The sequence below is a fragment of the Ictalurus furcatus genome, chromosome 17 (genome assembly GCF_023375685.1).
Source record: "Ictalurus furcatus strain D&B chromosome 17, Billie_1.0, whole genome shotgun sequence".
In the NCBI taxonomy this organism is placed as follows: Eukaryota; Metazoa; Chordata; class Actinopteri; order Siluriformes; family Ictaluridae; genus Ictalurus; species Ictalurus furcatus.
In genome coordinates, this window is record NC_071271.1 from 2829593 (window position 1) to 2846577 (window position 16985).

The 16985-nt window shown below is 39.2% G+C and overlaps 1 protein-coding gene across 1 annotated transcript; it reads right to left on the reverse strand.

Moving 5' to 3' along the window:
- Window positions 1–643: 643 nt before the first annotated feature.
- On the reverse strand, window positions 644–15696 carry mpzl3 (myelin protein zero-like 3). The gene is made up of 6 exons (XM_053646844.1): window positions 15319–15696; window positions 9982–10154; window positions 5500–5710; window positions 4228–4414; window positions 3559–3628; window positions 644–3083 (listed from the first exon to the last, which is right to left on the reverse strand). Exons 1-6 carry the CDS (start codon window positions 15386–15388, stop codon window positions 3003–3005), a joined length of 792 nt encoding a protein of 263 aa, XP_053502819.1. The 5' UTR covers window positions 15389–15696; the 3' UTR covers window positions 644–3002.
- Between the last annotated feature and the right edge of the window lie 1289 nt (window positions 15697–16985).

The window sequence follows — 16985 nt, forward strand, 5'->3', positions numbered from 1 at the left end:
TAAGAAAATCGAGACGGTTTCCGAAATGTACGTAAAAGGGGAATACTGTAAATGATAACAGGAAGTATGTAAAGCGTGTAAATGATCTACGCTACTCTTGTGCGTGAAAGGAATCTAGAGACTAACACGGCTCTCGATATAACCTCCTAAGAGCTATTGTAAGTGTTGAGTCATGATCGAGACAAAAACGGGAAAGTCGTAAGTGTGTCGGTCTTGTATTATTACTTAATAATACGGCGATCGTATTATATATTTCTACATACGTTTTCCAGCTTGTTTAAAGCAGGATGTCACTTCAACGATAGCTCAAACAACATGTCAGTGTCCTCTCTGATGCATTTAAACCCTTTATGCAGCCTGTCTTTAAGTGTCTGAATAAAGTAAACGCCTGCATGTACACATGCCTTATGATTTAAAGTCAGCTTCCTCCTGCGGTACCTGCGGTTCACTTCCATCTGTTGCCATTTTGCTCTTTACCATAGTAAGAGGGCCATTAGGGGAGGGAAAAAAAACCACAGCATCTGGAGAGGAGGCACTACCTGCTTTCCCCTGAAGGGGGGGGAGCCACTTTACACTAGAGATGGATTCGACCACAGGGAAAGAACTCACAGTCGCCTACTGTGGATATAACAATGGAGGCCAGAATAATCAAAACATATAGCACATATCAGTGATGTATCCATCTTAGTTAAGCAAAACAATATTAAACACTGTGAGAATACAATACTGAGAGACAACAATAATAGTTTAAAAATCACAATTCCATGAAATTTGTTTTGCACGGTCTTTCATAGTGGTGTTTGTTGGTAAATGAGACCTTTCAACTGTACTCATGTTCAGCACAAGTGAATCGAAGAGAGCTTTGGCTGATGACGTCACAAGACGCGTCTCGGCCAAAGGTCCTCAGAATATCGCAGAGCTTTCTAGATTCTTTTGTTCATTTCCACGATCGTGAAATTCTGCTTAGAAGCTACATATAGCTACTAAAGTTTTTCAAGAGAACTAATAAATAAATAAATGCTGGACAGGCCACAACATCCATAAGTTTAACAAGTTAGTTGATCGCTTACGTTACAGCAGCGATAAACAAAAACGCAGCTTGTGGTGTTACTGAGAAATCTGAAAATGTCGTAAAACTTAACCACTGTTACAAAGTACGGTTTGTAAATCCGTTTATTATTAGCGGAACGTCCGCCGGTAATGTAATCAGAACACACGCGTTCATTTTCTGTAACGTTAACATTAAACACCAGTCAGATTTTAGATTTCAACAGTGCTCGGATGTAATCACAAACTGAAATTGCATTAAAGACATTATTATTTCTGCTTCAAAACAAGATTTTTTAAAACACATGGTGGGACAATTAACACAACTAAATGTGTAATGATCTGAAAAGGATCTCTTTACTTGAAATGAACATAATATCAGTGAATCAATTTCATACTCGATGTAAAAACGAGAGCTTGGAACTATGTACATATTTTATTTATGAATTTTTTTTTTATTATACAATATAGTTACAAGATCACACACTTTTACATCCTCAAATAAATACACAACAAACCTGGGCTGTTGCTTTTCAATCTTACAAGAGCATCTGCGATTGTGCATTTCATAATAGTACAGAAATATATGTCCATATAGAGATGATCATTTAAAAAAAAAAAAAAAAAAATCCATTCAATTTTCATTTAGTGAATGATGCCGGAGTATGTGCAGAGGGCTGGATCTATTTCCTGTTAAAAAACGCAAATGGTACAAAGCAGCAGGTTGACGCTCTTGTAAACAATGTGCAATAATGTGAAATAACACACACCAAAAAAAAAAAAAAAGATGAAAAACTGTAGATGAAATCAATCCACTTCAATTTCTAAATATGAACTGTTCCTGATAGTTTAGAAATGTATTTACTGGTTTATTTTAAATTGTCCTTTTTAAACTGTATATTTTCTACAGACTTCATTAGCTACATAGCTCCAGTCCAAATCTAAGGCATACCTTTATTCTAGAAAATTCCAGCAGTCCTAAAAATCCTTCTAAATCAGCAGGGCTAAGTTAGTTTTATACAAATACAACACCTTAGCGAGCGCTACTTTATTTTTTTTCTTTAGCTAAAGGGCGCCTAACAGCCTCCTCTATAGTTTAGTTCAAAACCTATTCATCTTCCATAAACCTTGAAAGATGGCCACTAGAGTCTGCAGCTTCCGTTTGCTATAGCTAGTGTAACCAGTAATACCGTTAATAAATACTTTACGCTGATATTGCTAATCAGAAACTGTACCATGTAGCCTCAATTAGCATGACTCAGCTCCTTTAGTATGGATAAAGTTGCTCGGATTAGTGTTAGAAATCTTTAGCACGCCTGAGATCTACAGGCTCAGGAAGTCAGTTTTTCAGACAAGAAATATTTGATGCTAACCATCAAGAGAAAGCAAACTGCTTTTTAGCACAATACGATAGTAAATTAGCAACAGTTGTAGTGATATTACAAATGACAAATGTGACAAGAAATACTTCACTCAGCGATGCTAACATGGCTAAGCACGGTGAGAATCCCTACATTAGCCACATTAGCATTTGTGCATGGTCTCACAGTTTCAAAACGAATGTGAATTCCATCTCAAATTAGGAATATCTAAAATGCTACCAGTGAACTAGCGACACAAGGTTGCTTTTGCTAACTTCATGCCTAGCGTTATTGTGTTTTAATGGCTGGTGTTGGTTGTGTAGTTGGAGTAACAGTGACTAGCTTTTCTAGAACATTCTGAACTGAGGTTGTTAAAGCTAACAGGAAGAAATGTAGCGCTAAATCAATCAAGCTAGCAAGAATCCTATAGACCGCAAGCTGAAGGAACTCTGTTAAAACTGAGTTTGGATCAGTTCAGTTCAGCTCAGATCAGACCAGCTGGAAAGCATTTGTTTTTGTAGTAAATGATAGTAAATGAAGATGTCTGCACTGAGAAGTTTTTGCCTGTTTTTCCACCAGCGCGTCGTGTCAGATCTAACACTGCGACTCAGCCTGTGGTTGTATTGTATTGCTTTGTTGCTTCTCGAAATATCTGCGGCATTCTTCATCGGAGTCCTGAAGCGGAAACAGAACGAGACGTTCAATGGTTTTGCACCCCCAAAAAAAAAAAAAATAAATAAATAAAAATAAGTGATCTATAAACATGACAAGGGCTTCTGGAACTGGTTAGCTTTAGAAGCTATAAAAAGGTGGACAGGCCATGCCCACAAGTCATAAACGTGAGAGAGGGTCATTTGAAGGACGTCTAGAGGACCACCATTGTGCTGTGGTAGCTATCTAGGTTAAGTACAGTATGGTACACACCTAGCTAGCTACTTTGCGATTCATGTTTAGTTGCTAATGACAGCCTCAACTAGCTATAATTAAATATATAGTTAAATATACCGTATTTAATGAAGAGAACTTTTTATGTTTAGCAAACATGCTCAAATGACAATTTGCAATGCTATCTAGCTAGATTTAGTGGATATTTTCAGAATTTTTAGGATGATTTTACTTATGCATTCGCTCATAAATATGAGATACCAACCTTCATATACATTTCACAGCACATGGGAGGCTTCTGATTTGGTGAGGGGTGATGGTATCCGCATTCCTTACTGCAGAGAATCAAAGACACATTAGCAACACACAGCGCCTCGATAAGTATTCACGGTCACGTTCTGTGGTGTTACAACGTGAAAATTGGAATTATGCAGCAAACATTTTTGAACATAGAAAAAGATATACACTCGGCATCCACTTTATTAGGAACACATGCGCACCTGTTCGTTTGTCAGGCCGATCATCCTGAGATGCGTTTTCCTCGGCATGGATGTACAGAGTGTTTATTTGCATTACCGTAACCTTCCTGCCAGCTTGAATCATTCTCCTCGTAACCTCTCTCATCAACAAACCGTTATCACGTCATGTACCGCCCCCCCCACCACCACCCCCCGAAATTACGATGTTTTACGTGAAGCTCTTGATTTTATTATAAATTAATGAGAGCCACATGACTGGCTGATTGGATACGTGCACCAATGAGGTGTTACAGGTGTTCCCATTGTAGTATAAGCACTGTGTATAAAAATAAACCACAATCGGATTAGATTTTATTTTCGGACAACTTAATACTCATTAATGCCTTTCATTTGAGTCTTATGACATTCTGTGTTGCCTGGGCCAGGATATAAAGGGATATAATCTGATCTGAGACCTGTATGGGAGCATTTCTTCCCCATCAGTGACCTCTATGGGCGAGTGATGGCCGAGATGCGAGCTCTTGACCCGTGGAGAGCAACAAGGACAGAGCATTCTCGCTAACAAGACCAGTGCTATCAGCGATGACGGCAGGAGGACGAAGAACAGCAGCACAGCGATGTCCGAAAAGTGCACACTTGCTTCTGAGGGGGGAAAAAAAAAGAGAAGACAACAATATTTGGAACTGAAACGTTCAAAGAACAAGTGTTCATTTTAGCAACTGATTTGGATTTAATTTTCACTTTTGACAAAAACACAATAGTTTTACTCATTTGGTTGTTGTTATAGTTACAGTCTAGATTTAGCTACAGCAATTTTAGTCACTAGCTGTGTTCACGCCATGTCGGAATTACGGTCATTACTAGATGACAACCTGGAGTTGTTCACGTCCTCAGGTTCGGAATTAAATGAATCCGTATGAGTTCGGACTGCAAAATTACACTCAACTGTATTGTAGGTCTGTTTATTTTTTTAGAGGAATTTTGCATTAATACAGACTTTGTGTTGTGCGTTAGCTTAACGAGTGGCTGAAACGATCAAAGCTACGAGTTTCTAACATGGAGTAACTCCTTCACAGAAACCTTATTACGCTGCATACGCTTACTAAAAATAATTGAACTGCAACGACTTTAGTGAGTGGGCTCAGTTATGCTGGGTCTAGCTACCTAGTACATTATACAGACGCTACTATATATATTATATAACAAAATTAATTCACTTGTATGAATGAGTGCACAATAATGAGGAGGAAAAATGTTTACCTTTGTACGTTACGTTTACGCAAGTTCTGATATTTTCGTTGTTTTATTTGTTGAGGGGAACGTTATTCAATTTTGTCATATGCTTTGATTGGAAGGTTGGATATTTATTTAGTTATTGCTTTGTTTTAGTCACAGAGGAAAAATAAATGGCGAAGATTTCCCAAGACTATTCTTCCTCCAAATAGCATTAAAACCATATGTCAAAATTTAACAAATAAAACAAACAAACAAACAAAAAAACTCATTTCGGCATCCGTTTTATAGTATTTACTATAGTAAATAAATTTTTAAAAAATTATTTCAACTTACCGTATGCATGCTTATAGTGAATAAATAGCAATGCAATTCTAAACTTTTGACCAGTATATACCAGTAAAATTTTAGGTCTGCAGCCCAAAAGTAAGTGACGTCTGAGACGTGCTTGTTTAACAGAATAGATCTAAAATGTCTCTCAAAGCGTTTCTCACTCTTGAGGCTGACGGTGAGGATGGTGTTTGAAGGGGGACCCTGGAAGTCGGGCGGGTTGCGAACGACGCAGCTGTAAGTGCCGTTATCGTGCAGTGATGCGTTCAGGAGCCGGATCGTCGCGTCACCTCGCGCCGGGTCACCATGCCACTGCACGCGCCCATTGAAGTGCCCTTCCTTCGGAGGGTACGCCAGCAAGTAGAAGTGGAAGAACTGGGAGGAAAAAGTGAAAAAGAGAGAGTGTGAAGGTGTAGCCTGGAAAGATGTCTGCCTAAAAGATGTCTAAAAGCTCACTAGCTACATGGGATTACCGTACAATTTCACCCAACGAGCCTAATGCATTCAGTTTGTAATCAGATAGCGAGTCGCAAAATGTCTGCTATGCTCCTGCACCGTCACATCATCATCATCAAAACAAAGAAGAGCGCTTACAGTGGATATAAAAAAAATTGCAAGTTTTTGTGATGTAAAAAAAAATGAAACCAAGTTAAATCATGTCAGAACCTTTTTCACCCTCATTATGAAATCGCAAATATCAAGTGACAAACACCCAGAAATGATTTTTTGGGGAAGAACAAAAAACTTCCAATACCCAGCTCTCATAAGTGTGCGCACCATTTTATAATATAGATATAGAATGTGGCAGTGTTCAGAATCAACGAATCACATTCAAATTTGTGTTAAATACTAATTAGTGTACACCTGCCATCAATTAAAGTGACCGATTACCCCAAATAAAGTCCAGCTGTTCCTGTAGGATTTTCCTGCCATCTTCTTACTAACATACAATTGGAAAAGCCATGAAAAGCCAGCTTACAAAGCAGGTACGGGATATCACTGTTGGAAAATATCAATCAGGTGAGGGTTACAAAAGAGTTTCCAAGGCACTGGATACAACATGGAATGCTGTAAAGACAACAATCAACAAGTGGAGAAAATACTAACGACAGGATATCAGTTTAAAATTGAGAAGTTCAGGAGAAAACTGGTCAGGGAGGCTGCCAAGAGGCCGCCAAGAGGCCTACAGCAATATTAAAAGAAGTACAGTAACTTCTGGCAAGTACTGGATGAACATGAGACATATGACAACAATCTCCCGAATTCTTCATATGTCTGGGCTATGGGGTAGGGTGGCAAGATGGAAGCCTGTTTTTAAACAAAAAAACAACAAAAAAATAGATCCAATCTCCCAAAACCATGTGGAATGGTCTGATGAGCCCAAAGTTAAACTTTTTGGCCATAATACCAAAAGATATATTTGAAACACACAAAAAAACTAAACAAATACAAAAAAAAACAAAAAAACACAGCACATCGCCAAAAGAACACCACCCCGGTGGTGAAGCATGGTGTTGGTAGCATCATACTTTGGGGCTGTTTTTCTTCAGCTGGAACTTGGGCTTTACTCAGGGTGGAGGGAATAATGAATAGCTCCAAATACCAGTCAATTTTGGCACAAAATCTTAAGGATTCTCCTAAAAAACTTAAGATGAAGAGGAATTTCACCTTTCAGCATGACAACGACCCGAAGCAAACCTCCAGATCAACAAAGGAACGGCTTCACCAAAACAAGATCAAGGTTTTGGAATGGTCCAGCCCGAGTCCAGACATAAATCCAATCAAAACCCTGTGGGGTGGCCTCAAGAGGGCTGTGCACAGGAGATACCCAGCCATAATAATGATAAAATAATTCAAAATGCACCAAACTGATTTGACTCTTACTTTTTTATATATCCGCTGTATGCACAGAGCACATACAGTGGACAAAGTTTTAAAATGTTTAAAATGAATGAAGGTTAATGACAAAAAATGAATTTTTCCCCCCTTTCTCTCGATTATCTCGTACCTTGAGCAGGGAATGAAACTGAGGCAGTGGGACAGATGGACCTCTAGATAAAGAGTCGGAGAGAGACGAGTGAAGCGTCCAGTAATTGTTCGATGACATTTAATCAGAGAGGGAGGGAGACAGAGAGATGAGCGAGAGCGAACAGACGAGCTGAGATGGAGAACTTTATGGCCGTGTACACGCTAATCTGCTGATCAGAGAGCGAGTGTGTGTCTGAGTCGAGCGTCCTTACTGTTCTCTCCGTCCATAACACAGCTCGCACTTCTTGTCCTGAGCAGCAGTGGGCGCTATACAGTAGTTTGCGTGGGTTCGCTTTCTTTTGTTTGGTGGGTTTTGGGGAAATTTGCATAAAAAGAAGTCTCCAGTGTCAGTGCTTTGACAAAGTCAGAGGTAACTTTTCCGACATCTTCAGGACAGAAGCGTTCACGGTCTTCAGCTTCTGGTGCGTTTTTGTTTTTTTTTGGTCTTGTAACAGGAACTAACATGTTCCCTAACATTAAATGTAATTATAAATGGATAAAATAATTTTTTTTAAAAAGTACGACGTGTGGTTCATACATCATAGTGAACAGTAAAGCTAAGTGTCGGCACTGAGCTCACCGTTTCCTCCCGAAAGAGACGACGAACTGGTGACGTCGATGATGTCATCACAATGACGAGGAGAAATCTGGTAAGCCCCAGAGATTATTGGAAGTGGAGTAACACAATCCAATTCAATTATTTTCAGTTACGGAATCGAGTCGCTTTTTTTTCCCTGATAACGAGAAAATCTCTCACGGTGTTTATGTGCATTAGTTAATTAAAGCGGTGTGTGTCAGAGCCGTGTCTCATTTACATAATAATCTATTACACACTGTGACAGAACCAAAACACAGAGCATTTAATAAATAGACTAATGAAGTAGACTGATCAAATTCTACAAACATGATATCAGGGTTACGAGAGAGAGAGAAACAAAGAATGAGACAGACAGAGACAAAGCAAGAGAAAGAAAGAGAGAGAGAGACAGACTGACAAAGAGAGACACCGTCACTTTCGTGCTGTGTCTGTGTGTGTGTGAGAGAGAGAGGCAGAGAGATAAACAGAGATAGAGAGAGGGAAAGTCAGAGAGACTCAGAGAATGAGAGAAACAGATGCATAGAGAGAGAGACACACACAAAAAGAGAGAGAGAGAAATTTTTCCTTTTAATCTGACAGTGACATCATCATTCCTCTGAGAGCTAATTAGGTAGAGTGGCTGTTTGAGCGAGTGCCCTTAATTCTCTTGTCTGTCTTTCTGTCTCTCTCTCTCTCTCTCTCTCTCTCTCTCTCTCTCTCTCACACACACACACACACACACACACACACACGCCTAGTGTTATGTTAAATATCTGGAAGAGGGGCAACGATGACATCATTAGTGTTAGCTAAACTCACACGCACTCACACTGATTCTTGTTTTAAAATTCCTTGCAATTCTACACGTGTTCTCGCACACATTAGCTCTCACACACTCGCTTGCTCACATATATACACACAGCTTTAAATGTTGTGCCATTGAGTTCTCTCAGTCAATAATATCGGATGTATATTTTAAGTCTCAACATATTTAAAGCAGATTTATGCGACTCGGGCTCAGACTGAAATGACTGGTACCCGGGTGGGGAGTGAGTTTGTCTCAATTCACCTTTTCAGACATCGCCACGAGCACTTTTCCAGAGCTTTAACGTGGTCTCTGGGAGCCGTATTCAGAGCTGTGTGTACATAGCGAGTATGTGACGCTGAAATCGTGCACGTCTGCGTTCAGACCTCGGGTTTTACAGCGGACTATTCGGAAAGTACGCAGGCGTGACACGGGTGGGGCGGAGTTTGTGTTAGAACAGTATGATCACACCACATCGATCACTGTGATCGTGATCCAGTTCTCTCTGTATTTTAATTTATAACGATTACAAATTGGTTCGATGTTAACATAAGTTATAAAATAGTTCTAAAATCTTGTGTTGAATTTTGAACATTTTTTAAAACTTTTTTTTTTTTTTTTAAACGTTCCCTTATTTTCCCAAACTGTAGTGAATACCAGAAGAGTAGAGTCATTCGTACTGAGTTTGAAAATTAAAACACTCCTGGCAAAAGACGGCTACTTTAGCACAGACTTCCGTCACAGAGAAGAACTGAGTCATTTTAAGTGAAACGAATCCTCATCCAGGTTCATGCGGTGTCAAATAGATGTGGTGAATCATTCATATGAGGTAAGTGATGCGTGTTCTGTCTTTTTCCCAGCAGGCTTTTGGTAGAGACTGTACACACACACACAACCATCTATTTTTGCATCTCACATCAGCAAGCACACAGCAATTTCTCTGGACCAATCCCTGCCTCTCCTTCTGGATATTTCTCATGAAGAAATAAAATTCAGAATAATACATAAAAAAAAAACCTACTTACTATAAAAAAAAATTATCAATATTTAAGAAAACTTATAGACGCTTAAAAAGAAATCACTTTGTGTTAAATAACCCCATGAAGCATGCCTATATGTTTGAGCTCTAAATATTTCGAGCGTTCCTGCTCATTTTTCATGAAGGGTACAAATAATTCGTGAGTTGATGTTTATATTGTATACGCTATCGGCTTATTTAATCATAAAGGAACTCACGACTTGGGAAGGGCCTCCGCTCTGAGGTCTGAAGGACCAGTCGATGGATATTCGGCTGGTCGGGCGATGAGTCGAGGTGAACTGGCAGGACAGGGTTACCATCTCGCCCTGTACTGCGTTTATCTCCTCCGGAGCGGTCACCTTTATACAAGACGCCGGGCCTGACTGCAAAACTGAACGGAGAAAGAAGGAAAGTCCAAAACGTTAAGTCACAACCATGGAACTGAAAAATTTATTCATTATTGTAACAATCTCAGTAAAACGCTTGGGGGTGTGTTGGTGTAGGAAAATAATCAAAAGGCGGGGAAAGTGTTAGTTACACCAGAACGTTGATTATTTTACAATAACAGCAGATCCAGAAGTGGTTCTTTCTCTTCCCTCACAGCAGTACGTCAACAATTGAATGTAATCAAAAGTGTTGTTTTCCATACAATGTCCTTTTTAGTCTCTTTTTTTCCCCCAATGAAACTGTTAACCGTTGCCTTAATCAAATCATTGATCTTTTCAGAATTATTACTAAAACATGATCATGTTTATTTTAAGAAAACTATTTACTGCTCACGACAGGACTGACGAGTAATGCTACCTGACAACTCCTCACGCCCATAAATACCTTCCCTGTATGACATCATCTATACCCTATAGCAGTGGGTTAACGCTGCGCCTATTCCCTCGTCGTGTTATACCACGACCGTTCTAATGAACACAATTAGACACGTGTTCCGTAACATTCAGGAATATATTCCCTGCCATATGGACGCTAGTGGGAATACTGGTGTTGGGAATCCCAGGCTGCTTCCACTTATTATTCTCACACGATTTCTGGTGCAGAAATCATGCATTTACCTGATCTTGTTTGAAGTTTTGTTTAGTTCTTTATATTTCATCATGTCATTAAACTGGGTGTAAGGTCATCTGCTTGCACATTACAAAAATAAATTAGAAAAATTATTATGTGAAAGTGTGGAAGTGCAAATTCTATGGGTTGGTCTGTCTGTCCACCTATGAGTCTGCTCACCTGTCCGTCCGTATATGGGTCTGCTCGCCTGTCCGTCCGGCTATGGGTCTGCTTGTCTGTCTATGAGGCTGCCTGTTAGTCCACGGGTCTGCCTGTTTGTCTAACAGTCTGCCTGTCACTCTATAGGTGCAACTGTCTGTCTGTCTGACTGTCTATCTTTTGGTCCATCTATCTTTATATTTAATCTACCTGTCTGTCTGTCTGTCTGTCTGTCTGATGGTCTATGGACCGGACTGTGCTTTGTCCAATGGTCTGTGGGTCTGTCTGACTGTCTGTGTGCATGTCAGTCTATGGGTCTGTTCACCTCTCTGTCTGTCTGTATATGTTTTGGTCCATCTCTTTTCATATTTCTTCTATCTGTCTGTCTGTCTGCCTGCCTATCAGCTGGTCTATAGATCTGTCTGTCTCTACACTCCTCTGTGGGTTCTTTGTATAATACAGCATTCTTAGTTTCCTAAAAAGGTTTCAGTGGAACCCTGTCTGATAGGGAAACACTCTGTTGTAGAACTTTACAAAGAACCTTTGAGGGTTCCTCCAGGGGGACAACAGAAAAACTCTTCTAGATTCAGTCTTTATTTCCCTATATCTGTCTATCCATGATCAATCCATCTTACACACTACAATTGGTCTTTTTATCAGTGGTCTCTGTTACCATGTTCTGTGTATCTGTTTTCAGTCTTTTTGTTCGTCTGTGTAATATGATGTCTGTATATGATCATTCTCTACCCACGGATCCATCACATGTTGTTATTGACTTTTCCGCAAGTTTGAATGTAAAGTGTTTGCTGAAGCATCTCCTGTGTGTACTTATGTGTAATAGGGATTTGAACAGGGGTGTGTGTGTGGGGGGGTGAGTCATGTTGGTGTGTAACTAACATGCTGAGAGGAACTCCAAACAGCCAGTGAGCTCTTAATTACTGCACAAATATCACCCAACAGATATGTAAAGATCAGCGTGTGGATAAAGAAAACAAAGGATTGAGCTTTAATTCTGATCGTTTGCTATTAATATAAGGTCTGGGTGACCTCTGAGAGCCTTTTAAAAAATACCACAATTTGGTGTTCGTTAATTGTCGCTGGTTGTTAATTGTCCTGTCCGCTGCTCCTCCCCCGAGCGTGGGGCAGCATGATTCTTGCCCCGATGGACTATCAGTGTCCCATTTTTGACCACTAGGTGCAATAATAACTCCATGACGCTAAATGAGGCAGTAATCCCGCTGCTTATATCTAGAAAGATGAGCAAATCAAAGGAACATGGCGTAATTCTGAAACATCCTGTAAAACTGTTCATCACTTGCACGAGGTAATTAGCGTTTCGATGGAATTGCCAATTTATGGGACCTTTTAAAGATTAACACATTTGCGCATACCGTCACTACATTCCTTTCGCATGATTAAAAGCGCTGCTAACGAATCTGACGTTTGCACCTTTTCAAACCTGCACCGAAACAGGATGTGAGCAGGTTCATCTCGGCCACTTCTGTAAGCGGCGTGATTCAGCCCTGTAACAGTTGTTCTCTTTGTTTTAGCCTCCGAGATTCTGCAGTAACGACGGTACTACAGAAGAATACAAGTGAAAATGACCCGGCCGTTGCTCTGGTGATGGAAAGATCCCAGTGAAAAGGATCCCGAGGACGTTTGCTGTCAATCGGTTCGTTCGCAGCCTTTCTGCCTATGTGAAAACCTTGATTAAAGTTCTCCCTGAGGACTTGCATGCATTTGTCTGAAATTCAAGGTTTCTCGGTAGGCGTCTTTTTCATACCTCTCTATCTCTGACCTTAAAGTATGTGACGTGAAAGACAGGACGAAATCCGTGATCATGTGATCTGCACTTTTGCCAGTGGCCTTAATCGACTAATTATCTAAAGTTCAGTAACCGACTAGTCATCTAAGTTTCTAAGTAAGGACTCAACAACGACAACGCACTGGCGACATGATAAATCCGGTGGGTCATCCACGACCCAGGTGTATGTGCAATATACCACGATCCTTCATATATGCGATATTTGTCTTGTATGTGGTTTTATGTGCAACATCTGTTTTGGTTGTTTACTTGTAATTAAGTATTTTTGTGTCTTTTTTTTTTGTCATTTCAAAACAAAATCCCATGGTGCGAATAAATCACATGTGGGGGAAAAAAAACACACTTGAACAATTTAAATGCCAAAACAAACAAACAAAAAAAATCAACACCAGACCAGTTGATTGTCCCTTTTCAATGGATCCAAATCGACTGATCGTCACATGAGCGGTGTAATCGTATCTGCACACGCTCAGTATAAGCCGTCTCAGTCATAGTGGTATTTTTTTTTAAAGCATGCAAACACACCAGTGTGGTGTAGACAAAATAAACATTTTGCCGTTTAAACCCGTTTTCGTATTAGCATGGACGAATCCTAAGTCAAACTCCTTCCAATAGACAGGAAGTGTGGTGTTAAACGGCGTTTCATGCTCTTGTTTGTGAAAAATGAGAAAGTGTAAGCAGATACAATAATGGAGTGAAACGCACGACGCGGCACCGTCCAGCTGTCCTGACCTGAACTTCCCATATGGCGACACCCGCACAGCACGTTGTGTGGAGGTGTGAACAACGTATATATCTGGCTAACAGCACAGGAAATGTAGGAGGGGCCAGAAGGAAGCACTATACGTGTACACTAAACATGGCTTTGAGAAACTCATCCACAACCAACCAAGCAACGGCAGAGTTCAGCTGATTATCCAACCCGATACCTCAGTCTTGATCTCACCTGTACGAATGAATGGACAAATGAATCAGTCAATGCATTAAACACAACACTGCATAAACTTACTACATTTTTACAAACACGTGGCTGTCTAGGAAGTGAACATTTTAATTCATTTACATGCTGAAACTCTACTTTATTTATTAAAATTATCAAAATGTATTGCTATTCTTTTAGTTATGTTTTTTTCCATGAGGGCAATAATAATAATAATAATATCATGACATTTTTCTCTTTCTAGCAGCTGATCTTATGTAGTAACTTTTAAAGTTGGAAAAATACTTCTTTTATCGTTATTGGGATTTGTTTTTCTTTTTATTATTATTATTAGCCTATTTCTTTTTTAAGCAATTCTACTGTTTTGCTGGTAGATGGTTAGTAACCCATACAACATGACAAGGATACATACCGTGTACTGTAGAAATGTCAAGGTCAAGATATTTTTTCTTTTCTTTTCTTTTTTTTTTTTAAATCACCCTGCCCTAGCGTTCATCACTACATAACAGTGTAAAATTTCATACTATTTATTATTATTATTATTACGATTATTATGCAACAGATAACAGTTTCTTGGAATTCAAATGAAGGAAATTTAGGAGATCTGATTTGGAAATAAATTATTTTACAAAACAAAATAAGAATCACTTCATTTATTGAGTGATCAGAATTTTTTTTAGTTATTACTATTAATAATAATAATAATAATAATAATAATAATAATAATAATAATAACAACAACAACAACAACTATATAAAGCATGTCCAGTTCTCAACCATGCATAAAGGCATTATATTTAATAATAATTATTACGATAAGTCCAACAGATATGTTCACTTTGAATTCAACTTACAGGAATTTAGGAGATATGATTTTTAAATTAAACATCTTTGTGCATTAAAAGTAAGAACTGACGTCAGAAACACACACACCCACCCACAGACAGACATGCATACACACACACATACATATATATACACATATGCTTATAATATAATAAGATATATATATGCTTGTTTGTTTGTTTATTGAGCAGTAAGTTTTGGTTGGGGTCTTTTTTGTTGTTACAAAATGGGGTTTTGTTTCCCCCCTCCTCAGGTTTCTTTCCTTATTTGTTTATGAAAAAAAAGTATTAACCAACACTTCCTAATTCTCTACTCTTCGCTTCCTCTCTCGAACCTGTCTTTCGCGTTAAAATCGCATTAAAATCTGAATCCCAAATCCCCGCCTTCTTCCTGTACAGGTGCACAAGGTGTAATACTAAATAATGGCCACTACTCTCTACACTCCGAGTCTTCAGTATGGATCCATTTGGGCTCGAGCCTCGGTCACTTCCGTGTTTAAAAACAAACAAACTTCGCGTTTTCATGACTGTTTGATAAACCATAAAACGCGTGTGTGTTTATCCACAGTATAAAAACACATTCTGCCATTAAACACTCGAGGTTTGTGATGTATTTATCAGCTACCTTTAAAAAAAAAAAAATTAAAAACGCCATTTTATGAACGTCACCAAAAGCGGCTCGCGCTTTCTTTCCTTTTAAAATAAAAATAAGACTTTAAGGAACACTTACCGAGGCTGAGAAATAAAACTAAATACATTCCACTTCCGGAAGAAGTCCTTTGTCGTCGTATTAAATCCATTTTAGTACTGCAGTTAAGTGTAAAGGAATGTTTTGAAAATATCCACAGAGGGAAGTTTTGGATTAAAGTTTCGACTCGTCCATGTTTGGGTAAGACTGCAGCTGCGCATGCGCAGAGCTTTCTACCTGTTCAACAGGTGTTTAAGGCGAGGCCAGGAATATGTCGCGTGATTGTTGTTGTTATTATTATTATTATTATTATTATTATTATTATTATTAGGGCCCCAGCACCAAAAGTGCCACGCCCCCGGTGCAAACCGGAGGGCGCATGCACCGGAGGTGCAGGGCCCTATTGTTTTCGCCATGTTTATTATTATTATTTATTTATTTATTTATTTTAATTTTATTTTTTTTTCATGCATTCGTGTGATTTTAAGGGCCTAAACATACCCGAAAACTCACGAAACGTGGCAGACGCATCAGAACCAGTGAAAATTTAATATTTAAGTAGGGCATGGGCGTGGTCGAGGAGCTCCATAGCGCCCCCGAATGCAGGCAACGGTCGGGATGAAGTTCCTCCAATGTGCATGAGCTTTACCATAGTCATTGCTCTCATCAAGTGCGACAAAGTTCACATGGTTGTATCTGACTCCGCCCAACAGGAAGTCATCCATGTGGGATGAAATGTTGGATTTTCAAAGTTTCCCATGGTGTTTTGAAAGACTTAAGATGGCTGAAAATCCATGAAAATTTACCTATGCATTTGTCTTAGGAAATTAATTGGTGATGTTGCATTTTATCATAGTTGTGCCTCATTGGCTCCATAGCGCCACCTACGTTTTAAATGCACATTTGACACCTTTGGAATGCTCGAAAACTCAGGATATTTGGCACACTTATTAAAGTATGGAAAAATTATACATTTATTTGGTCATTTAACGTAGGTGTGGCAAAATGGTCCAATAGCGCCACCTACAAAATTTCACCGATGTGCGCTACGTTTCACTTACATGTACGAAATTCGGTAAACATGTGTAAGATGCCAATACGTACAAAAACTTGTCTTGAACCCATGTCCTAAACTCAACGGGAAGTCAGCCATTTTGATTTTTCTCGAAAATTTTTGCTCCGTTTTTTGCCATTTCCAGGCCACGTACTTTAAAGTACTGCTCCTAGAGATTTCATCACATCGGCATCATATTTGGTCAGGCTCATCTAAAGGCATTGACGATGCTAAATTGCGAAGCTTTTGATTCTTCGTTGCACGACGTGGGCGTGGCGGTCTCACAAATTTCGATGTTTCGCCATGAAAAAGGAAGTTGTTATCACTCAAACATAGAATGTCCAATCTGCTCCAAACTTCACGTGTTTGATAAAAGTCCCGGCCTGAAGACATCTACGTGCCAATGTTCAGTTATAGTCAAAGTGCCACCTGCTGGAAACATTTTCTGTCATGTTTTACACTAACTCAGACATACAATGTTCAGTCTGCCCCAAACATTACATGTGTTGTACAAAACCTGGCCTTAGGCTATATACATGCTTATATTCAGTTATAATCATAGCACCACCTACTGCCAACAGGAAATGACACGTTTTACACTAACTCAGACATTATGTTCAATCTTCACCAAACTTCACATATTTGATACGAATCC